The sequence below is a fragment of the Marmota flaviventris genome, chromosome 2 (assembly GCF_047511675.1).
Source record: "Marmota flaviventris isolate mMarFla1 chromosome 2, mMarFla1.hap1, whole genome shotgun sequence".
NCBI lineage: Eukaryota > Metazoa > Chordata > Mammalia > Rodentia > Sciuridae > Marmota > Marmota flaviventris.
This window is the reverse complement of record NC_092499.1, coordinates 76,566,916-76,591,739: the sequence shown is the minus strand read 5'-3', so window position 1 is coordinate 76,591,739 and position 24,824 is coordinate 76,566,916. Positions and strand designations below refer to the sequence as shown.

Here is a 24,824-nt window from a genome sequence, read left to right as displayed (position 1 = left end):
CACTTAGTATAATGGAAAGGAATTGTAAGAAAAGGTGAAGACATTAGAATGAAATGTTAAAGAGTAATCAAAGAAGGACTAACGGTTTTTATATGTAGAGTATGGCATTTGGGACACTGCGTACTTCAGTTAATCCTTTCATGGAATGGAAGAACTAAAAACCAGGGTGCAATTTGTTGGAAAATGATTGGAAGAAAAAGAAGTATATACTATTTTGTCAATATAGAAGGGAATGGGTGTAGGAGGCTGGTAGTTACAGTGGTGGTGAAGGATTTTATATTTTAAAATGATAGACCTGACTATGCCACAGGCTGTTAGGGAATGGTGCTAGAATAGGGTGTACAAGAAGAGGCAAGTACATTAAAGAGCTGATGTAGTGGAGTAAAAATGCTGGAATGAAAATTAATGGTGAGAGCATTAAAATTGTTATTGCATTTAAGATTTTGGTGGTGAAGCTTTCTAGAAATTATTCATTAATGATTGCATTGTCTGTGATGTGGTCATTGTTTGCTGTGATAATTTTTAAAATTTTTTTCTGTTTGATAAAGATGATCAGGACAAAAAGGTGGAAACTCTCATGGCACCATCAAAAAAGCAAGAAGTATTACCCTTCCATCAAGAGACTAAACAAGAAAGTGGATCAGGAAAAAAGAAGGCTTCATCAAAGAAGCAGAAGACAGAAAATGGTAAAAATATGTAGATATATATTTTATAAAGTATGCTAATTCTAGAGAAATACGTCAGGACAGGGACCCTGAAGACCTCATGCTCTTTGTCCCAGTATATTATATGCTATAACAAATGTAATTCTAATACAAGTCTGAAATTCTCTGGCCTCATGGCTTTGCAATGCTTGGATAGATGGGCCTATTACAAGTTTATGATGAAAAATTTATCTGAAATTTAAAAAGTGAAGTATTTGTGAATGTTCTCATTCTTGGTTTTGAAAAATAATAGCATATAAACTATAGACAAAAAATATTCCTGAAATATTGCTGTGTTTTTGTACTTTTTAATATCACTTAAGATAATGGTTGAGGACATTTGTTAGTTCTGGCATTACCTTGTGTTGCCTATTTCCTAAACAAAATTTGGTGTATATATGGAAAGCATAAAATTAAAAGTGACAGAGCAATCTTAAGGTTTCTGAAAATTTCAGGGAAAACTTGGCTATTAAATGTGTATAGATTAAACAACAGGAATTGCCAAATAATATTAGGCTGTGGTATCAACTAGTACTAGAAAATAGTAAATTTGGAATGGAAGAGATGAAATTCTATTTGCATTAAAATTATGACATCTCAAATAACAGGTAAAAGAGAAATATTACCTAAATATATTTGATAAAATTAAACATGATCAATTTTAAATAAAAAAAGGAATTACATGTGCATGAAAGATTTTTTTTTTTTTAATTTTTCCCCCAGAGGAAGGAATATAAACATTTCTATCTGGGTGTGGAAATTTGTATCTCTAACTATTAGATGTCAGGCTAAATAATTAAACTCTTATTCCTCACATTAAATAAGAACAAAATAAGGAGGCTTCCTTCCTTCATTTTTAATGTTATTCTGGAAGTTTTGGGCAAGTGTTGTTAAGATGTACTATGGAAATCAGAAACGTAGCTATTAGAATTAAGAAGCTATGTGCAAGGAACAATGACAATGAGTTTTGAACTTAACATGTGAAAGGAATTTAATTAAAATTATCAGTTGCAATAAGAATTTAGTAAATTATTAGCATAAATAAAATTTAGTAGTTTTTCATGAGCACTAATTAAATGAGAATAGATAAGAATCTAAGTTAAAAAAGACAAATGAGAACTAAGAGTGTATAAAAAATATTAGATACTTTTGGAGGTATGTCCATTTTAGAATATTTAAGTGTTGTTCTATAAAACAAGACTATTTTATTGTAAGTATGTTGATTGATGCAATTAATGTTTTACTTATGATTTTAAACCAAATTGAGCTAATATTAAAGATTTGAAAACAAATAAGATTTATCATTAGATTTAAGTGTGTTTCCATGTTGTTTAATCATTGTTTTTTTTTTTAAAACCCAAAATAATTATGATTTTATTGAACTTAAATTACAGTCTTGGTAGATGAACCCCCTATTCATGCAACTACTTATATTCCTTTGATGGATAATGCTAACTCAAATCTTGTGGTAGATAAGAGAGAAGTTATTGATCTGATTAAATCTGACCAAGTAGAAGGAATCCAGAAATCTGGGACAAAAAAGTTGAAGATTGAAACTGACAAAGGTAATATCCACACTGTCAATAATTAGTTACATTGTACTGTTATATTTTTGAGTCATCATGGAGTCAAGTTCATATTCTCATAGAATCAGTGCATTGCAAAAGACTAATAGAACTCCTGTTGGTAGTCTCTAGTCTGTCCTTCCCAGTGTTGTAGGCCTGGACACTGGAATTTGACTTGCTCAACATTCCACAGCTATTTTGCTATATGGTGACCTATTCCCTGCTACTATTACCTTCTGTGAGATATTGAGGCTAATTTATTTATTTATTTTTAAATATTTTGGTTTTAGTTGTGGTTAGACACAATACCTTTATTTTATTTATTTTTATGTGGTGCTGAGGATCGAACTCAGCTCCTCACACATGCTAGTTGAGTGCTCTACCACTGAGCCACAACCCCAGCCCTGAGGCTAATTTATAACTGCCTTTTTTCTTTTTTTCAAATAGATTATTTTTTAGAGCAGTTTTAGGTTCACAGCAAAACTGAGTAGAAAGTAGAGTTTCTGTGTTCTCCCTTCACCCCACACATGCTCACAACCACTCTTTAAAAGTTGCAGTATGATTTCAGCAACAGAAAGAGAGGCAACACTTCCAAACTCATTCTATGAGACCAGTATCACCCTGATTCCAAAATCAGGCAAAGACACATTAAGAAAAAGAAAACTTCAGACCAGTATCTCTAATGAACATAGGTGCAAAAATTCTCAATAAAATTCTGGCAAATCGAATACAAAAACATATCAAAAAGATCGTGCACCATAATCAAGTGGTATTCATCCTAGGGCTGCAAGGTTGGTTCAACATATGGAAATCAATAAATGTAATTCATCACATCAGTAGACTCAAAGATAAGAATCATATGATCATCTCAGTAGATGCAGAAAAAGCATTTGACAAAATACAGCACCACTTTATGTTCAAAACACTAGAAAAATTAGGGATAACAGGAACATATCTCAACATCATAAAGGCTGTCTATGTTAAGCCCCAGGCCAACATCTGTTTTTCTAAATGGAGAAAAATTGAAGGTATTCCCTCTAAAAACTGGAACAAGACAGGGATGCCCTCTTTCATCACTTCTGTTTAACAGTTCTTGAAACACTGGCCAGAGCAATTGAAGAAAGAAATTAAAGGGATACACATAGGAAAAGAAGAACTCAAATTTTATTTGCTGATGATATGATTCTATACCTAGAAGACTCTAAAAGTTCGCCAGAAAACTTCTAAAACTAGTAAATGAATTTAGCAAATTAGCAGGATATAAAATCAACACCCATAAATCAAAGGCGTTTCTGTATGTCAGTGACAGAGCCTCAGAAAGGGAACGAGGAAAACTACCCCATTTATAATATCCTCAAAAAAACAAAAAAAAACAAAAAAAAAACAAAAAACAACAACTTGGGAATCAACGAAACAGGTGAAAGATCTAGATAATGAAAATTACAGAACCCTCAAGAAAGAAGTCAAAGAAGACCTTAGAAGATGGAAAGGTCTACCTTGCTCTTGGATAGGTAGAATTAAAATTATCAAAATGACCATACTTCCAAAAGCACTATACAGATTTAATGCAATTTCGATCAAAATCCCGATGACATTCCTCATAGAAATAAAAAAAGCAATCATGAAATTCATCTGGAAAAATAAGAGACCCAGAATAGTTAAAGCAATCCTTAGCAGGAAGAGTGACACAGATGGCATCACTCTACCAGACCTTAAACTGTACTACAGAGCAATAGTAACAAAAACAGCATGGTATTGGCACCAAAACAGACTGATAGACCAATGGTACAGAATAGAGGACACAGAAACCAACCCACAAAATTACAATTATCTTATATTAGACAAAGGTGCCAAGAACATGCATTGGAGAAAAGATAGCCTCTTCAACAAATGGTGCTAGGAAAACTGGAAATCCATATGCAACAAAATAAAATTAAACCCCTCTCTTCCACCACGCACAAAACTCAAAATGGATCAAGGACTTAGGAATAAAACTAGAGACTCTGGTCTAATAGAAGAAAAAGTAGGTCCTAATCTCGATCATGTGGGGTGAGGCCCCAACTTCCTTAATAAGACTCCTTGGCGCAAGAATTAAAATCAAGAATCAATAAATGGGATAGACTCAAACTAAAAAGTTTCTTCTCAGCAAAAGAAACAATCTGTGAGGTGAATGAGTGCATCCTGGGAGCAAATCTTTACCCCTCACACATCAGATAGAGCACTAATATTTAGGGGTATATAAAGAACTCAAAAAGCTAAACACCAAAAAAACAAATAACCCAATCAACAAATGGGCCAAGGACCCGAAGAGACACTTCTCAGAAGATGATGTACAATCAATCAACAGATACACGAAAAAATGTTCATCATCACTAGCAATTAGAGAAATGCAAACCACTCTAAGATTTCATCTCACTCCTGTCAGAATGGCAGGTATTATGAAGACAACAATAAGTGTTGGCGAGGATGTGGGGAAAAAGGTACACTCCTACACTGCTGGTGGGACTGCAAATTGGTGCAGCCAATCTGAAAAGCAATATGGAGATTTCTTGGAAAATTGGGAATGGAACCAACATTTGACCCAGCTATCCCTTTCCTCAGTCTATACCCAAAGGACTTAAAAACAGCATACTACAAGGACACACCCACATCAATGTTTATAGCAGCAATAGCTAAATTGTGGAACCAACCTAGATGCCCTTCATTAGATGAATGGATAAAAAAAAAGTGGCATATATACACTGGATGCCCTTCAGTAGATGAATGGATAAAAAAAAGTGGCATATATACACAATGGAATATTACTCAGCAATAAAAGAGAATAAAATTATGGCATTTGCAGGTTAATGGATGGAGTTAGAGAAGATAATGCTAAGTGAAGTTAGCCAATCCCATATAACCTAATGTTGAATGTGTTCCTTGATATCAGGAGGCTGATTCATAGTGGGATAGGGAGAGGGAGCATGGGAGGAATAGACGAACTCTAGATAGGGCAGAGAGGTTGGAGGGGAAGGGAGGGGGCATGGGGTTATAAATGATGGTGGAATGTGATGATCATTGTTGTCCAAAGTACATGTATGAAGACATGAATTGGTGTGAATATACTTTGTATGTAACCAGAGATATGAAAAATTGAGCTATGTGTAATAAGAATTGTAATAAGAATTGTAATTGAAAAAAGATAAAATTATCAAGGAAAGAATAAATTTTACCCTGGATAACAGAGACAAAACAAGGATTTTGAGGAGTGAGGGTAGAAGTGGAGAACTGGAAAAAAGAAATAAGCATAATTAAAAAGAGTTGCAACCTCCATGTGAAAAAAACCCAACATAATGGGAGACTAAGGCTAAGGTTTTGTACCATTCTATTGATCCTGATTTATGTTCATCATCTATGTTTAAATACTTAACTGGACAAGAAGAATAATGCATTCAAGTTGCAGATAAACTCTGGAAGTAATCTCTAAAGTATTATTTTGGGGTAGTACTACAATTGGGTTTAAGAAGATATAGTCAGTTTTCTACATTGTAGGTCATTAAAACCATAGTTTTCATTCACCTGAAAAATGAAATTGTTATATAAACACAATTCTGTCACTCAGAAAAGTGATCTATAATGGTGTTATTAAAAAAAAGAAAAGAAAAAAAGTTGCAGTGTGACTGAAGTGTTAAAAGCCCTAGACTCCTTTGGGAGTAATGGGTGGTAGTTTCTTCAAGAAGGGGAAGTTGGTGCCTAACATGGGAGCCCTGGGAGAATTAGGATGGTGAAATAAAGGAGGCATGGATTTTTCTTATGTCAGGATTCCATGTATATATTTGATCTTTGTTGAATCAGATTTTACTTTTATAATTTGGAATTTATTTTCTTAGTATTTTTAATGTTAAATGAAGATATTATGAATATATGTAATATAGATACTAGCGTCTAGTAGATACTTAAATGATTTTTTAAAAAGGCATGCTATCATTTTTAGAGTAAATTCTTAGTTAATGTAATCATTCCATAGTATAGATGATAAAACAACCACCCCACCCCCCTTTTAAGCATTTACTGTTATTTAACGTATAAATTACTTACTGGGTCAGGAATTTTTGATATTTACCTTTGTTGAAGTTATTACTTTGTCTTCTAAATGCCGATTCCCTTTTTTTTTTTTTAAATTAAGAAAATGCTGAAGTGAAATTTAAAGATTTTCTTCTGTCATTGAAGACTATGATGTTTTCTGAAGATGAGGCCCTTTGTGTTGTAGACTTGCTGAAAGAAAAGTCTGGTGTGTTACAGGATGCTTTAAAGAAGGTAAGTGTGTTTTTTGATTATGGGCATATTTATGAGCAGTAATTTGAAGTTCACTCAGCAGTACTTCATCCAGAGTAATTAATTATTTTCTACTTCCATTCTTTTTTTTTTTTTTTTTCCCATCCACATTTTTTTTTGTGGTGCTGGCGATTGAACCAAGGGCCTGTGCATATGAGGCAAGCACTCTACAAATTGAGCTATATCCCCAGCCCCTCTACTTCCATTCTTAATACCTTAAGCCACATGGTCACATCTAAAACTTTTGGAATATCTTCAGAAATTATTTCATAGATTCATGTTAATCAGTCCACTTATTTAGTAGTATCATCTGATGCTTTGACAAAAAGTCAGTTGCTTAAAATAAGCAAGGTGATTTTAATGGCTTTAAAGTCCTTTGGCACTTGTCTAAGCTGTGCAGTGCTTTGCTCTGTCTAGACGTATTAAAGTTAGGGTTAAATGATTTTTGGACAGCATGTATGGAGGGTTTTTGTGATTGAAGAGTGTATTCAAAGAAATCTGGGGGCTTTTGTTATTTGCAGTATGCATGTTTGTGTGTAGGTAATATTTCTCTTCAAGAATAAGTTATTTGCATGGTAGAATTACTGCTATGGCTGATAATTAAAACCTTATGGAGTTAACATTATTTTTTACAGGTTACACTTATCATAATATTATGTGTAGTATGTCATACTGGTAAAAGTTTTCAAGTGTTAACTTACATGAGATAAGATCATATAGTGTCTGGTATTCAATTAAATGATTGACTAAACTCTCTCTTCTGAAAACATGTGTTCACACACATGTACACCCTCCTTGCCAGTTTACCTGCTTTAAAACCTTGAGTGGTTTAATTTTTTTCTTAAAATAAGGACCACATTTCTTAAAATGTAATCTGAGTCATCACCTCTCTCCTGATTATCTACAGTAGTATACAAATGATGTTTCTGTTTTTCCTTTTAGCCCTCTATTTTTCCCATATAACTGCAAGGTGACCTTTAAGAGGTAAATCAGGTTACTTCTGTAAAAACCCTTTGGTGCTTTTCTCTTTGCACTTAGAGCATAGTCCTACTTACTTAACTACTTTTCTCTAAAGCCTCATCTAATGACATTTTCCCTGTCCATTTTATCTACACAAGGTCTTTTTTGCTTCTTCTAGCATACCACATTTTTTTTTTTAATTCTGTCTTTCCCCCTTCCCCAGTTTCTTCTCGTGCTTAATTCCTCTTTCAAGTCTCCACCTTAGTATCATTTTCTCATATAAGCATAACCTGTCTTTGCAGTGTAAATTGTTCTCTCTGTTCTTTGCTCTCATAACTATCTGGATGTTTTTTGTCATAGCTTTAGCAGTCTGTTCATTCTTTCAAGTATCTATTAACAGTGCTTTTTGTGTCTCTGGCAATTACACTGTAGCATGCTGGTTAGACCGTCTGCATGTAGTGATAGCAATGGTTCAGAGTAAGCAGGTGTTTGAGGGCAGTCAGTAAATGTGTTAACTCTAGGTGACTTTGACTACAAAAGCCAGATTTTTTTTTTTTTTTAAATGAAGAACTTTCTTGATATTCTTGACTGAAGAATTTGTTCTTTGATATACTGTATTATAATTGGTAAGTACCTATCTGAAGAGTTCTTAGTTATTTGTGGGGATTGGGAAAAGCTTTTAGCAGTAGAAAGCTTCCAGGTTAAGTTACTACATTATTCCCTAGCTATTTAAAATTATGCTTTTTAAAATTAAAAACAGTGCTTTAAGAGTTTCTCTTTTGATTAATGTTGTTGCTGGTGACTTATGGGCATAAGAGTAGTTATTTTATTGTCTGAGACAGCTTTGAACTCTAAAGATTGAATGATAAATCAGTCTACCCTTGATTTGTATTTTTGATAGGTCTAGAAAGAAGTTTGTGAAAGACAGCATTTAATATAGGGAAGGTGTTTTGAAGTGTTCACATTATCTCTTCTTCTTTGGAGCTGTTTGGCCTTAGATTAAAATCTTGCTTGGTTTCTTAGAAAGTGGTTTTGTTCTCTACTGTTCTCTGCTCTTATAGGCCTCCTATATTTGAGAAAGTCTAGGTAAGTTTAATTTCTCCCTTTTCCTATCATGGAAGCTAAGTTGGGTCAGAATTTTTAAGATTTCCGAGTCCTGGAGGTAAATGGATCTTTACACGTAATTGAGAGCAGTTCAGAGCAAAGGGAATGGTAAGTACATAGGCACAGGCATAGACCAGACGGAAGTTAGAGGACTTGCAGTGATGAATGTAGGGTTGATGACTGTTTTCTTATTTGGGTAATGGAATACATGTGGCAACAATGGCGTTTGTGAGTAGTTTATAGAGGAAGAGAGAGTTAAGGATTGTGGAATTTTAGAAAGTTGTTAGGCATTCCATGTGCCATTTAGGTGGACACAATTATTTCATAACTAAGTATCTATTTTTCTGAAGTTGAAGAAAGATTGCAGTTAGAGTGATTTGAAACAATTCACTACTACTAGTTGTACACATGGATGGCGGAAGTGATGAAAGCTGAAGAAGGAACCCTGAGAAACACTGGTGTTTAAAGGGCAAGGGAAGTCACAACAAAGAATACTGAAGAGGAGGAGTGGGAGAAACACTTCTGAGATGGTGGAATCTTAGAAGCTTAGGGAGAGTAAGAGAGTTCAGGGTGAGAGGACATGCTTTAGAGAAACCAAAGAAGATAAAGATTGAAAAACTGGGTTTGGTATCCTTAGGGAAAGTGTTTTCATCTTAGTATTAGACTATGTAACTGACAAATGAATGGGAAAGATGACAGTGTGTGTGTCTACTCTTAGTAGCCTTAGCTGGGAAGGGAAAAGCAGAGTAAAAACTAGAAGGGTTGCAGAATTGGAGAGAAGATAATATTTTATGTGTGACATGTGTCCTTGTGTTTATGTTGCAGTACACTTAAATTTTACATGTAGAGTGTAGGTTAAGATCCTGGGCTATGGAGTCAAGTTTTCTTGAATTCAAATCTGGGCTCTGTCACTTTGGACTTTATGATTTTGGATAAGTTAATGCCTCTATTTCCTCATCTCTAAAATGGTAATGATAATCAGGCTTTTGGAATTAAATGAGGTAATGCACATTAGTTGCTTGTTTCTAGCATATAGTAACTGCTCAAAAATTGTTAGTGTGATTACTAGTAAGAAAAATTTGATTATTATTTTCAGCATTGATATTTAAATATACTTGCTTCAATTATATGAATTTTTAACTTTAAACTATTAACAGAGATTTGGCCCCATGCTGTATAACAGAAGGTACTTCTGTATACTAATTTTTTCCTAAAATTCTCTTGTCCTTCCTTCTCAATTTTTGTTAATTATTATAGCATTTCCATTTGTTGGATACTTAATAATATTTAACATCTACTCTATGATTATAATTTCCATGCTTGTTTTAGTCTTAATTCTATAGATAAATGATAGCTAAAAAATACCAGTTATTTTGTTATACCTTCTTTATTCTTCTCTAGATTGGCTAAAGTTGTTTTTTTCTGGAGTTTCTTTAAAAAGGACTCATGGCAACTGCATATCCAAAATTTTATCAAGTTAAGATGCTTCTTTGTTGTCTTTGTGTTTGATAGTTTGGGTGGGGTATGACATTCCTGGATTTCACTCTTTTGAAAATTTTTAATGGATTTGTTATTTTACTGTTTTCTATATTCATATTTCCAGGTATAGATCTGAGGCTGCCCTGAATTTTGGGATCTTTTCATGTATTTTTGTCAAACTGCACTTGTAAAATAAAAACATTCTTTGGGTAATAAACAGCATTTGTTTATTGGACTTCCTCACTGCTATGCTATATAAACATCAGGGGATTCAGTTTCTTTGAATCAGTAATTTTACTATAATATGTCTTGGCATGGACCCATCTGTCATTTTTCTCTCCAGTCCAGCTTACCTTTCTAGTCATTAAATTCAAGCCAGCCATTATTACTGAGAAGATTTCTATGTTACTGAAATAACTGAAATCATTTGTGTCAGTTAAGCACATGGTCTCCTTTGCTTGTTTTAGTCCTTTAAAAAATAAAACACCATATTATCTTTGACCATTTTCAATGGAATGTCCATTTCTGTTTGTTGTTTTAATTTAATGATTGCTTGGATGTTGTTACTTCCACTGTGAGTTTTACCAGCTTTGTTCCATCTCATTTTGTGATTTTATTCTTTTCTCTGAGCTCCTTTTTGTGAGCTCTGCTCACTAGTACTCCTTTTCCAAGAGAGATGCTCTCCTTGGATCTTCTCTCTGTTGGATATTGATAGTTGTGAACAGTAAAAACTAGTTGGTGTTCTCCTTCGGGCTGTATGTACAAATAAGTCCTTTTGCCCTGGTTCTTCCTAGACACAGACTTTGGGTCTTACTGTAGAGTCACTTTCCATTCTTCCTCACTGGCTGTCAGCTGTCTTTAGTAAAGTTTGTGTGATTTCTTCTTCATTTTTTCTTCTTGAGACTGCCTTATAAGAAAGTTCCTGCATTGAAACTTTTCGCTTTTTCTCATGTCAAATGCCCGATTATTGTTTTTAACCTTTCTGGATATGTCTGTTAAATTGAGAGAACTAGGTACCTCAGTAGCCTTGGGCATATTAGACTGGGTTGTTAAGCACCTGTGTTTGACCTTCACTATTTTTGTCAGTCTTTCATAGTATTATGTTTTGAGATTACAGATGACTGTTTCATTGGTAGTAGATAGCATTTTGTTTTCCTAATCTCTTTTGATCTTCTAGAAAGAAAATGATGGGATATTGCTATTTTTGACTCAAGGTTTAAAACTAGAAGCTCTGTAATTCTTTGTAAAAATTTGTTTTTTGATTGGTACATACCTGCTGAAATATTGAGGATATATAATGTTACAGTGACTTTTCTGAATTTTATTTCACTGGCCAGTTTTATATATATGTAATATATAGAGCTCTTCATTGGCTGAAGAACACTTGATATCACATACTTCATTTTCACATACTTCATCAGTCCATGTTCACTATTACTCATTTTGTATTGATTTCTCAATTGTAGTCAAGTAAAGGAGAATTGGCTGCACTTCTGCATCAGCTCCAGGAAAAGGACAAGTTGCTTGCTGCTATAAAAGAAGATGCTGCTGCTACAAAGGATCGGTGTAAGCAGTTAACCCAGGTGAAGACATTCTTATGTTCAAGGGATGTACTTCTTGAATCAAAAGCAATGGAAGGTTTAAAAATTGTCTATACTTCCTGATTTAATTATTTGTGTAATAAATGTATCGCGCCCCCCCCCCCCCCATCTTCTTTTAGAGTTTTGGAAAAGAGGTGTCTTCACTCTTTTATGATATAACCTATAGTTGAATTATTAATTTAAAATAACAGTATTGGATATTCTAATTTTAGAATAGCAGCAGTATTCTGTTCAGAAGAGTGGGAATTTGTTTTAATTCGATCTGACCTAGGTCTATTCTCTGTAAAGGCACGAAACTTGATCTTTATAAAAATCCAGTTTGTGGGGGTAAATATGAAGCTTTTATATAGGTGATTTACTTATGGAGGTGGTTGTGATAAATTTCTATAATTTTTAATCATGTTCTTCAAATTTTAATCTGATGGAGGTGGTTGTGATAAATTTCTATAATTTTTAATCATGTTCTTCAAATTTTAATCTGAGAGGAAAAAGAAAGCAAAACAAACCTTTAAAATGTAGACTGAGAACAGAATTTAAACTCTTAGAGAAAAGTAGATCCTTATCCTTCTGAAGTGCTTGTCTCTCCTTCGGTTACTAAATGCAAAAGAGTAAATGAGCTTGTTTATGACCCTGTTAACCTAGCTACTTAACAACATCAAAGGAAAGAATGGCCTTATTTGAATGTAAATCCTAAATGTGATTTTTGAAGTAAATAAAAAACATGGGTGGAAACACCTGCTTAAACACCAATTTTATAAACAGTGAAATCACCTTTTTAAAATTTGATTTGGAAGGATGATAAAATTTCTGACTTTTCCTTTTCCTTTTTCACATTTCTGTTCTACCATATAGACATGCCCTTCTTTCCTCCTCTGGGAGAGAGACTTCTTTTTTAACTGTTGTAGGGCTTGCTCCCTCCCCGCCCCCCCCCCCCCCCCCCCCAACTTGGCCTTTTCCTGTATCCTAAAAGAGAACTGGTACTTGCAAATAACTGTTTTTCCTTATAATCAGATTAGAGTGCAGGAATTATTTTAGATTCATGGTCTTTAAACTTGTTTTCTTTTTGTTATAGTCTTATAATTCCTTTTTAACAATTTCTTTTTTGATTTATTCTAGGAAATGATGACAGAGAAAGAAAGAAGCAGCGTAGTTATAGCAAGGATGAAAGATCGGATTGGAACATTAGAAAAGGAACATAATGTATTTCAGAACAAAATGCATGTCAGTTATCAAGAGACTCAACAGATGCAGATGAAGGTATAGTTTCATTCTTTGAAAATAAGATGAGGGGCTGGAGTTGTGACTCAGTAATAGAGCACTTGCCTGGCTTATGTGAGGCCCTGGATTTGATCCTCAGCACTGCATATAAATAAGTAAATGAAAAGATCCATTTATAACAACAACAACAACAAAAGTCTAAAAAAAAGAATGAGATGAATTGTATGCATTCATTTATTTAGCAAGTTTTTAAGTACTTTCTATATAAATATGTTGGGCCATCTACGTACAGTGGTTAAACCCACTCCTTGTCCTTAATTTTCTGAGTGGGAATGAGGAAGGGAGGCTGGAATTCAAAAGAGAGCTTTATTTACCTGGCCAAGGACTGTCACCCACCCATAGGAGACTGAAGCTTTGTGGGAGAACAGCAATTTCCTGGCCTGTGTCATGGCAATTTAAAGACAAAAACCACAGCTTAGGGGCTTTTCTCAGTGTCATGCAAATAAGCCAATCACAGAAACTAAAAAAAGCAGTTAGCTTAACTGCATCTCAGGTCCTAACAAGTGTTAGACAACCATATTGTGAGTTTCAGCTGGTGGGGTGAGTTGGATAACCTATTTCAAAGTCATGTAGACCCATAAATGTACTCAAACCCAGGATGTAGCCCACCACGACCACCACCATATCCTGAGTTGGGTACATTCTGTGGGGTACAAAGTACAGAAAAAACAATTTTTTTTTTTTTAAAAAAAGAAAGCTTTTGTTTTTGTTTCAGAAATGGGTCATGCAACAGTTTATTTTATTTTATTTTTTTTTTATAGAAGGCAGCAAAATGGAGTCTTAGGCCTGTCACAGATCTTGCTTTATAATTGTCTTATGTCACTTAACAAAATCTTATATCTATAATTTATATTTTTTACTAATCTATAATCTATAACTTACACTCTTACTGATTTTATTGATTAGTTTACACCACAACATATTCATCCCAGATTTAATATATGTCTGAAGTCAAATTCTTGTCTATCGTCTTGTCTATCGATCAGGTTGGTTTTGTTTTCCAGTTTAAAGCATTATTTTCTTTATGTTTGAATCCTTTGGCTTCTTTTTCCCAGTCTACAAAATTGTCTGAATCTTTTTTTTTTTAATATTTATTTTTTAGTTGTAGTTGGACACAATACCTTTATTTTACTTATTTATTTTTATGTGGTGCTGAGGACCGAACCCAGGGCCTCACACATGCTAGGCGAGCGCTCTACCGCTGAGCCAGAACCCCAGCCCAATTGTCTGAATCTTAAAGAGACTTTATTTGTGGTACTCTTTGTTTTACTCTGAGAAATCTCAGTTTATTTCATACCAGGATAATTATAGCCCCTTATTAATAGGTTTCTCTTTTCCATTCTAATCTGTAACTTCTACGAGATTTTTTTTTAATAAAATGTTGCTATGATCATATTAATCTGTTAACATATTTTAAAATTTATTTAAAAGAACTATTTTAGTTCTATAGTGATATAGATGTATTGGTGTTTATAGCTGTGCAACTCAAAATAGCAAAGTTATGGAACCAGCCCAGGTGCCGGTAAACAGATGAATGGATGAAGAGAATGTGGTGTATATACATAATGGAGTTTTAATCAAGCATAAAGAAGAATGACATAATGGCATTTGCTGGTAAATGGATAGAAGTGGAGAACATCACACTATGTGAAATAAGCCAGACTCACTATGTCAAGGGCCAAATATTCTCTCTCATTTGTGGAAGCTAGAACAAAATAAGGAGAGGAGGGGGGGGAAAAAAAAAGAGGGTCGGGTGAGGGAATCAATGTGAAAGCAATTGAGGGGGAGGATGGAGGGATGGGAAAAGTGAGGAATGGTGGAATGAAATTGACGAAACTCTGCTGCTTACATATATGAATAAATCACAGTGAATTTTGCTTATACATATATCTATAAAGCACTAATATAAAAAAAATAAATAAATAGAAGGACGACCAGTAGAGCAAGACAATGGAAGAGGGAAGGGAAAGGGGAAGTACTGCGGACTGAAGTGGAACAAATTATATTCAGTGCTTGTATGATTATGTCAGAATGAACTCCAGTAATATGTATAACTGTAATAGGCTAATTAAAAAATATTCTTCACTGCTGTCAAAGTTAAAACTGTTTCCCACCAAAATGTCACTGAAAACAAAAATGAGTGAGACTATTGTGAGATTGTTATTATCTACTGTGTCTAGCTTTTATTTGGTCCACTCTTTTAACTTCCTGTTTCCCATCAGTGAGGTTATCAAAGAACTAATTTTCCTAACCTTAGTTGATCTTTTCTTAATTCCTATTTACTATTTGTTTGAAAGTTAACTAGATATTTGAAGCAGTGTCTTTTATTGAAGGTGGAAGATGTGTAAGCGGTTCATCATTTTTTACTTAATTACTTCTAGAGGTCAGGATATAGATTCCATATAGGTTCTGAAATATATAAATACATACATTAGTTTCTTTTAACCAAATTACTAATAAAATTATCAGCAGCTATTTTTATTAAAGAATATTTTCACACTAAATTAAGACATTCTTATGTGAATATTTGAGTCAATGTTCTTTATCTCCTTACTCTAAAATTTTGAAATTGAAAAATTAGATACCAGAAAAAAGGTACAGTAATGGTTGCCATGGAGAAGGATTAATGAGGAGTTATTGGTTAATGGGCATAGAGCTTTGTTTTAAAAGAGTTACAAAGATGAATGGTAGTGATGGTTGCCTGATAGAATGGATATATTTAATACCATTGAACTTTGCATTTGAAATGGTTAAGATATAGTACATTTTATATTTACCACAATAAAAATAAGTAGGGATCAGAATATTTTAGCAAGTAGATTTTTGTGTTATCTATTCAATTATGGCTCAGTTTGTAACAATATTTTTGAATATTCCAGTTTTAAACTTTAGGTTATTAAATACTTAAAAAATATAGCTAATGTAAAATTGACATATTCTAAGAGAGGGCAGGCTTATTTCTATATGAATCCATAGGGTAGGAAAGAATTTTTAAGTCAGTTATTAGTTTTGAACTATGTTTTATTTTGTATTTCAAATATATTAACTAACATCTGCTTGTATTCATTACTATAGCAGCTTCTGCTTTGCATATATTAGTAAGAAATAACAGTTTTTCCTTTAAATATGTTCATTTGAAAAGAATGATTTCGATTTCATTATTAATACATTTTATATTATCATCACAATACAATATCTTTAAAAAAGGAAGCTCTTTTGATGTTTTTAAAAAAATCTTAATATGTTTAAAATAATTAGTTTCAGCAAGTTCGTGAGCAGATGGAAGCAGAGATAGCACACTTGAAGCAGGAAAATGGTATACTGAGAGATGCTGTCAGCAACACTACAAACCAACTAGAAAGCAAGTATGTTTCCAAAGGTTTATTTTTAATTAAGTGGTGGAGTGTTTTCTTGGATTGTCAGAAATGTGTGTTTGATAGTAATCAGTTAGACTTTTGTTTTATACATTTGCTTCTAAAACTGTGTTACTTTTTAAAAAACAATAATTCTGCTGTTTGAAGAACTTCAGCTATGTATAAACTTTATGTATTAGATATAGCATAATATGCATTTATGTATATCATGTAAATATATTAATTAAAGTTGTATGTATGATAATTACTACTATCATCAGTGGAATAGCTTACAAATTTATGAGACTGAATTTGTTTTAAATTATCTATTCCATAATATAGTAGTTCTTAAATTTTATTATTCTGAATAGCACCTGGCATGCTAATGAAAAAAAGCATATTCTTGAGTTCTACCTCCGAAAAATTTTGATCCAGTGACCCTAAGGTGGAGCTAAAGAATGTGTATGTGAAGGCATATTCTTTTTGATAGGATATAGTTGGTTCCAGAGCCATTCTAGCACAACTAGTAGTATGTTTGCACAGATAAGTACTCTGATTGGTTGATTTTTTTTTTTTTTTTTTTTTTTTTGGTACGGGGGATTGAACTCAGGGGCACTCAACCACTGAGCCACACCCCCAGACCTATTTTGTATTGTATTTAGAGACAGGGTTTCACTGAGTTGCTAAGTGCCTCACCATTGCTGAGGCTGGCTTTGAACTTGCAATCCTCCTATCTCAGCCTCCTGAGCCTCTGGGATTACAGGTGTGTGCCACCATGCCTGGCCAACTGGTTGGTTTTAATAGATTTTCAGAAGACCAGTTTGAGGTGACATTGTCTACTCATGCTCATGAGTTTGTGATTATCCATTTCTCATGATACTTTATAGTGATTTTAGAGTTTGTGTAATTGTTGTTAGAAATATTTAGCTATTCTAGTCAACCAAACTTCATTGTAAGTAGTTACTTGTGTTCCTTGTCATTTGTTTACAAGTAGACTTACTAGTTCAGTAAAACTAATGTAAAATATGTTGTATATTCTTCATGAGTTTATAATAATGGAAGATTCCTAATCCAGTTACTGTTTTCAGGCAGTCTGCAGAACTCAATAAACTGCGCCAGGATTATGCTAGGTTGGTGAATGAGCTGGCTGAGAAGACAGGAAAGCTACAGCAAGAGGAAGTCCAAAAAAAGAATGCAGAGCAAGCAGTTACTCAGTTGAAGGTGATTGATTACTGATTTTATTTATCATTTCATGAATAGTGTGGGTATGTGTTGACCTAAATATGTATATAGGTTTGAAAAATATAGTTTGAGCCTTTATGGGACACATTGTCTAAGTGTTCTGCCTGTGCAGAAGCATGTGCCTTCATGAAAGAATTGAATATAGGCTTGAATTTGAAACTAAAGACTGAAGATATAAAAAAGGAAATGAGCTAATTCAGAGGTATTAAAAAGTAAAAATTTATTTTATATATGGAGTTTAGAGTCTAGATGTGTAAGGAAAAATCAAGTAGTTAAAATTATCTCTAACAGTACTTTTATTATCTGTTACTTGAATTTTATCAGTAAGTCCAATAAAACCTCTTTTTCTTCAGCATTGGAATAGATGGTTTTTTTTTTTTTTTTGAGCAGAAGATGAAATACTGCTCCAGTGGCTTATACCTGAGCTATTATGTACTGTGTCTTCAGACATCAGAATGACACTTGGTATCGTGAGGTGCTTTTACTGTGAAGAGATGGCTGGGGTATCTCAGGTTGACTGAGGAAGTGGCAGATTCATTTCTCATTTGCACTCCAGAGCCTATACCCATTGAGTGGAAAGATGAGACTTGTCTATTCCTCCTCTTATTGAGAGAATGGATTTGTTGAAAGTATAGTTCAGTTTGTGTATGTTCAGTGTAATCTACTCTATTAGACAGATTCTCACCTAGATCAGTGACACAATCATACCTTGAGATCATTTCCAGAGTAGTAGGGGTTTCACAGATTTTGAGAATAGTAATTGAGTGTAGAAAATAGTGTAACTTGTTTTTCTTGAAATTTTCTTGGAACTTGCATGAGGTGGTTATAAATGTCTTTTTATTTAAGACTGGTTTTGCTGGGAGATTTGCTTCAGGCATTTATAGATATGGAAATCTGTTCTCTACAGTTATGGATAAATAGATAAATGACATTAGTGATTATTGTCATAATTGGAGTTTTGTACAATAAATATCATATCTCAAAATATGAATTTTAGGGTTTCACTGAAATTTAACAATAAATATACCATCTTGTCTTTTGGAAAGCTTATCAGCTGAAGAAAGATTAATGGAAAGTAGGTCATAGCTAAGTGGATCAGATATGTTCATAGTAGTAGTTATCTTGATCCAACAGTACAAATATTGAGTTTCTGAAATAACCTTCACTCTTAATCCTCTGTATTGGAGGATAGGATGTCTGTGGCTGATAAGTAAACGGCTGTCATACTGTACTTATCTGCCTACTTTGTTCAAATGTTGCTAAAATGTAGTAAACAGTTTTGAGATACAACACTAAAGGTAGAAGATGCTTTTTTTGGTGTGTGTGTATTTTTAAAGTTGAAATCTTTTGTCGATGGTGATTTTTTTCCTTTGTCTATTCTGAAATATCAAGGTTCAACTACAAGAAGCTGAGAGAAGGTGGGAAGAAGTTCAAAGCTACATCAGGAAGAGAACAGCAGAACATGAGGCAGCCCAGCAAGGTAAGGGGAAGGAACGAGGCATACATGTGAACTGAGTGTATAATTTTGGGTAAATTTCCTTTGTTCTCCATCTGTGAAGAAAGTATAATTTGGCATTTTGGTTATGGCTCAAAAAGTGGTGTTTGCCCTTTCAGATTGTCTTTATTTCTTTGACATTTGTTAGGGTTTTTAAAAATAAGCACCCTCCTAGCTTTGCCTAAAACATTAAATTGTAGGCAAAATTATTGAACATAATAGGGTAATGGGAGCATAGCTGCTGGGTTGTTTTCTGAAGTTCCCATTGATTAACTCTTCATTTTATTTTCATTTCTAAGAAAAGGCTTATTTCCTATGTTGTGAAGAGAAAAACAGCAAGAGTGCTACTGTTGCAGTTAGTGCTGTCTACTTAGTAAAGGCTTTTACTATTTCTTTATTCATAATTTGATGGATCCATCTGGGAGATAGTAGAACTTATACTATGTGTGTTATTTGTTTCCATTACTCCTTTCTCCCATGGAGGAGGGAGCTAGCTAGAATATAAGTTCCAAACAATAGTATAGATAGAACGTTATGTCATAAGACCTTTGTGTGATACTCCATATTTCTAAACAAACATAATATTGATGCTCATTCCTCCCATTTATCTCTCATTGTCTTGATGTGGTTATGTAGACTTTTTGATGAAAGCAATATTCATTGTTTATATCATTATCATTGTATCACGAAATGTTAAGCCAAGATGCATGTTAAAATGTGATTCTTGAGCTAGGTGCAGTGGTGCATACCTATCATCCTAGTGACTTTGGAGGTTGAGGCTAAAGGTTTGCAAGTTTGGGGCCAGCCTCAGCTACTTAGGGAGGCCTCACTAAGGTCTCTTAGTTGAGACCCTGTCTCAAAATAAAAAGGACTGGGGATTCAGCTGAGTGGTAAAGCACTGCTGGGTTCAGTTCCCAGTACCAAAACAATCAAACCTGTGCTTGTTTTCTTGAACATTTGTTTATTTCCTGGAGCTAATTATTGCTTTGTTTTCACCTGCTTAATCTTTTCATTGTTTAAAAATTTACCTTCATTTATAGTTAAGTTTTCTGTAACCCTGTCTTGCTATCTGCTGCCTTTTAATAGGATTAGATAGTAAACAGAGAGTCTTACCAGTTTTTCCTGGTGACATTCCTCCTGGAGTCTTCAATTTTCTATTCTAGTTATTTCTTGGTTGCCTCCACAGATGTCTTCCTGAGACTTGGTTTTGTCTTTCTACCCTTCTTTCTGGATCCTATGTCATTGACATCTTTCTTGCTGTTCTTTAGTAAATCTTTGAAAGCTCTGTGAGAATCCCTTGAATTGTGGAGGTCCTGTGTATCTGAAAATGTCTTTATTATCTACCTTCATACTTGATTGATGGTTTGACTGGTTATCAAGTTTTAGGTTGATAAATATTGCCTCCACAGAATTTTGAAGGCATTAATTCAATGATTTAACTTTTGTTGTTGATATGAAGAAATATGCTCTCTTGAGGTCTAATCCTAAAAGTGACTATTACACATTTAATATCCATGAGTTCTCTTTTGAGTTGTATTGTTCTCTTTATAGAAGTGGCATCTTGCCTTTCTTAAAACAGTTGCGCGCACATGCACACACACAAACACGCACACACACACACAAACCACACAAGCTCATATGTGCATTTTCCTTTCCTTGTATTATCTTTATATATATAATGGTTTCCCCTCTCCCCATTTTGGACTCATTTTATAGTATAGGGCAGGGAGGCAGCTCTCAGGATACTTGGCATCTCCTGTCATTATCCTCTCTTGGTTCTGGAGCACTTGCCCTTCTGCCAAGTTATGATCATATTTTGCCTTCACTTTGTTTAAAGAGAAGCAGAGGACTTATAAATCAGGGCATTTATTAGCCCTCAGATGATAAATTTCTTCAGCATTTTTGTGTGTAGCAGAGTATAGAGTATTTTCAGATATCAGACTTCATTGAATTTATGAGAAATTCACTAAAATAACTTTATTGAAGTAACTTTGGGGAAATAAGGAATGCTTTCAAGAAATGAATAAAAATTTAAAAAAATCTACTGTTTACTTAGTATATTTATTGAGTATTTTACTGTGTGCCAAACCTTGGGTACACCTATGGGAGTAGAGAAAAGACAATCTTTGATTTTCAACAAGTTCACCCTAAGCAGTGTGTCACCTGCAGGAGTATTATGAGGGGAAATGGGAGGGATTTGAGAAAGTTTTTTAGGGGAAATAATGCCTATACTAAACATGAACTAGGCAAAGGAAGAGACCTTCATGAGATGTAATGTTTTATTACAGATTTACAGAGTAAATTTGTTGCCAAAGAAAATGAAGTACAGAGTCTGCATAGTAAGCTTACAGATACGTTGGTATCAAAACAACAGTTGGAGCAAAGACTAATGCAGTTAATGGAATCAGAACAAAAAAGGGTAAACAAAGAAGAGTCTCTACAAATGCAAGTTCAGGTATCTGTTTTTACTTTTAAAAAAAATAAAGGATATGTGTGTTTAGACAAGAGATCAAGGAAGATAATACATCAATATAATTCTGAAGGGGTGGTGGATATAACTTAATCTTTGAGTGCATATGTTGTGTCAAAGATTTGCTCATCCTACAAGTCTTAGGTTTCTTGTAGTAGATAAGAAATAGAAAACATCCTTAAACTCTATCTTATAAATTAACTCAGGATAGTATGTCTAATCCTTGTTTTAAATATGAAGAATCTAAGAATGCCTTTTTAAAGATGAACAGAGAACCTGTAAAAATCATCGTATTCATTTATGTTGGGATATTTATTAATAGCACACTTTTTCCTTTCTGTTTGCTATTTATGAAAGGATATTTTGGAGCAGAATGAGGCTTTGAAAGCTCAAATTCAACAGTTCCATTCCCAGATGGCAGCCCAGGTAATGATGTATTATTTTTGCTTATGGCTTTCTTGTGGCTTCCTACCCATTTTAGCAACCATCTGAGCATGTATTGAGGGCTGAGCACTGGATTAATAGTTGGGAGACTCTTCAGTGAGTCAACAAATGGTGATACTGAGTGCCAAACACTGATGATTACATACATTAAGAAGTCCAAATTCAAATCGGAAAGAAGAGGGTTAAAGAGCTCTTACCATATGGGGAAAATATGCCCTCAGTTCAATCACAAAATAGGAAGAATTGGCTAAATGGTTTTTAGTAGAGTTGCTTATGTGTAAAAGGTCTTCACAAAATACTAATCATGAAAAACCTTGTATTCCCATTGGAAGTATCAGTGTGTTAACCATAACTCTGAGATTATATTTCAAAAGAATCAGTTTAAGGGCTGTAGCTAAGCTCAGTGACTTAGCACTTGCCTGGCATGTGTGAGGCACTGGATTTGATCCATAGCACTATGTAAAAATAAATAATAAAGTAAAGGCATTCTGTCCATCTTACAAGAACCTCCCCCCCAAAAAAAAGTTTAAAATTGATATTTCAGTTTAGTGATAAACTTATTAAACTTTTAAGAAATGATATTGTTGAGACCTGTTTTTCTTTGGTAACGTTGTTTTATGACATAACTGATTGGTAGGTAGACTTCATAGTATATATGATATGACAGAAAAAAAAGTGAAAATTCCTAAGTGCTTATTTCTGTAATATACACACTGGTAATTACAATTTCAGTTGAACTTTAAAAGTATTAGGATTTTATAGCCATAAGTACTAGCTTTTAAATCTTATCTTTTTCTATTTAAAAAAATGTTTTTTTATATTAAAAACTTGTTTTTAGGGTATAGGCAAGTTCAAACTCCCAAAACTTGGAGCAAATAAACATTTTTTCCCCCTGAATTCTTTATTGGTAGAAATAATAAAGTATAATTAATTGGGCAAGAGATATTTAATATAGGAAAGAGAGTGTGGTTATGTATGTATGTGACTTATCAAACTCAAATTGAATTGAGGTCTTTATCAGCTGAGAGGTAGATATAGAAAATTTATCAGGGATTAAATATAGAAAGCTATAGAGCAGAGACAATCAATCTGCTCAATTATCATGATCATGAAGTGGCTCATTAAAAGTTAATGCTAAGAAAAGAAGCACAGGATAAAAAATGGCCTCTGTGGCAGTTTTTCTTATGTATTTGTTGTTTGTCAATTATGTAGTTCCAGGCCTGCCAGTTTGCTTTATTCTAAATGTCTTATGTAAGTCCCTAATATTGGCTGATCAAACTTGCTTTCAGAATGATAGCTACTCTTTATTGAATACTTAATGTGGTCCAGATACTTCTTTAACAACTTTGTATACATTAATTTCCCACAGTTTTTTAAACTGTGTTGTGATTATTTTACAGCTTTTAAACTTTCTCTTAAGTGCTTTTATGTTGACGATGTTTTTTCTTTCTTAGACCTCCGCTTCAGTTCTAGCAGAAGAATTACATAAAGTGTAAGCCTGCCTTTCTGCATTTCTCTTATAATTGTATATTTATCACTAACCGTTACTTGTTAGATATGGCACTTATGATTAACATTACACTTTGACCTGTTTGGAAAATACTCTGAATGGGATTTAGAGCAACTTTTGCTCTTATTTTCTTTTCCCAACTTAAGTTTGTGTTGGGTGGCTAAACATTGTACTGATTTTATAGGTTCATCATTAAAAGAGTTGGGGAAACTTTCCTTCATTTGGTATGTGTTGGAAATTATGTGGAAGAAGTAATTGTGTTGAGAGAGTGGTGGAAGAAAACTAGGAAGTAATTGTAGCTACTCTGGGTGTACCTATTGGTAGAATACACAAAACAAAGTTCTGTATTATTTTGTTCTGTATAATTTTACATAGACATGGATCAGTTGGTTTCAGTAGACCTAAAATCTGGTTTGACATAGCTAGACTTATGTGCTTAAACTACTTAATTTTTTGACCTTTAATTTTAAAATAGGGATATGTATTTTAAGGAGTTACAGTAATACATGAGTCAGTTATTAGTAAACTGAAAAGGAATTATAGAAATAGAAGGTATAATTATATGGGAAAATAAGGATGACCCTTTTTAAAAAGCTTTTCATCCTTTGATTTGTGATGTGACTTCTAAATATTTATTGAAATGTACAAATGTGTTTTCTCTTAAAGGATTGCAGAAAAGGATAAGCAGATAAAACAGACTGAAGACTCTTTAGCAAATGAACATGATCATTTAGCAAGTAAAGAGGAGGAACTTAAGGTACAATAATTCTTATGATTGCAATATTTTGCAGAACTCTAAATTAAATTACCCCGATTCCTCTCAGTATGAATTTATATGAAATATGAAAAGTAACCCCTTTTTAAACTATAAAATACTCTTTAGTTCTCTAAGAGAAAAAATTCAAATGGCTTTTCTCACATGATATAATTCGCAGCAAGTTGGGAAATATGCCAACAGGTATTGATGTTTTTTTCTTTCTGATTTAGGATACTTATAATTTGAGACCTTTGCTTAATTCTTAAATAGAATAGATATCTTCAAGCCATAAATTTAATTATATTAAATATATTTAATATGGTATTCTTTTTCTTTAGGATATACAGAATATGAATTTCTTATTAAAAGCTGAAGTACAGAAATTACAGGCCCTGGCAAATGAGCAGGTAGGTCTTTATTGCTTTTGAACATTTATCTCAAAATTTTGTCTAGTATTTTCATTGGTACTGTGAACTTCAGTTTTATTTGTGTAAATAATTAATGGTTGTGTTTGGCTGTGTGATGTGTTTGTAAAAGCCTCCTCTTCA

The 24,824-nt window shown here is 33.5% G+C and overlaps 1 protein-coding gene across 11 annotated transcripts in view; it reads left to right on the top strand.

Annotated features, from left to right (window-relative positions):
• The window catches only part of Ktn1 (kinectin 1), a 115,179-nt gene that overhangs the window by 44,977 nt on the left and 45,378 nt on the right, over window positions 1–24,824 (top strand). For 10 of the 11 annotated variants that reach the window (XM_071608022.1, XM_071608023.1, XM_071608032.1 and 7 more), the window contains 13 exons: window positions 549–686; window positions 2,099–2,269; window positions 6,435–6,565; window positions 11,593–11,709; window positions 12,844–12,984; window positions 16,264–16,370; window positions 17,447–17,579; window positions 18,993–19,080; window positions 21,384–21,550; window positions 21,923–21,991; window positions 23,464–23,501; window positions 24,186–24,276; window positions 24,615–24,683. In XM_071608022.1, the coding sequence (XP_071464123.1) occupies window positions 549–686; window positions 2,099–2,269; window positions 6,435–6,565; window positions 11,593–11,709; window positions 12,844–12,984; window positions 16,264–16,370; window positions 17,447–17,579; window positions 18,993–19,080; window positions 21,384–21,550; window positions 21,923–21,991; window positions 23,464–23,501; window positions 24,186–24,276; window positions 24,615–24,683 (1,460 nt within the window). The remainder of the gene's footprint in view (window positions 1–548; window positions 687–2,098; window positions 2,270–6,434; window positions 6,566–11,592; window positions 11,710–12,843; window positions 12,985–16,263; window positions 16,371–17,446; window positions 17,580–18,992; window positions 19,081–21,383; window positions 21,551–21,922; window positions 21,992–23,463; window positions 23,502–24,185; window positions 24,277–24,614; window positions 24,684–24,824) is intronic. The other variant, XM_071608025.1, reaches the window with a different exon arrangement.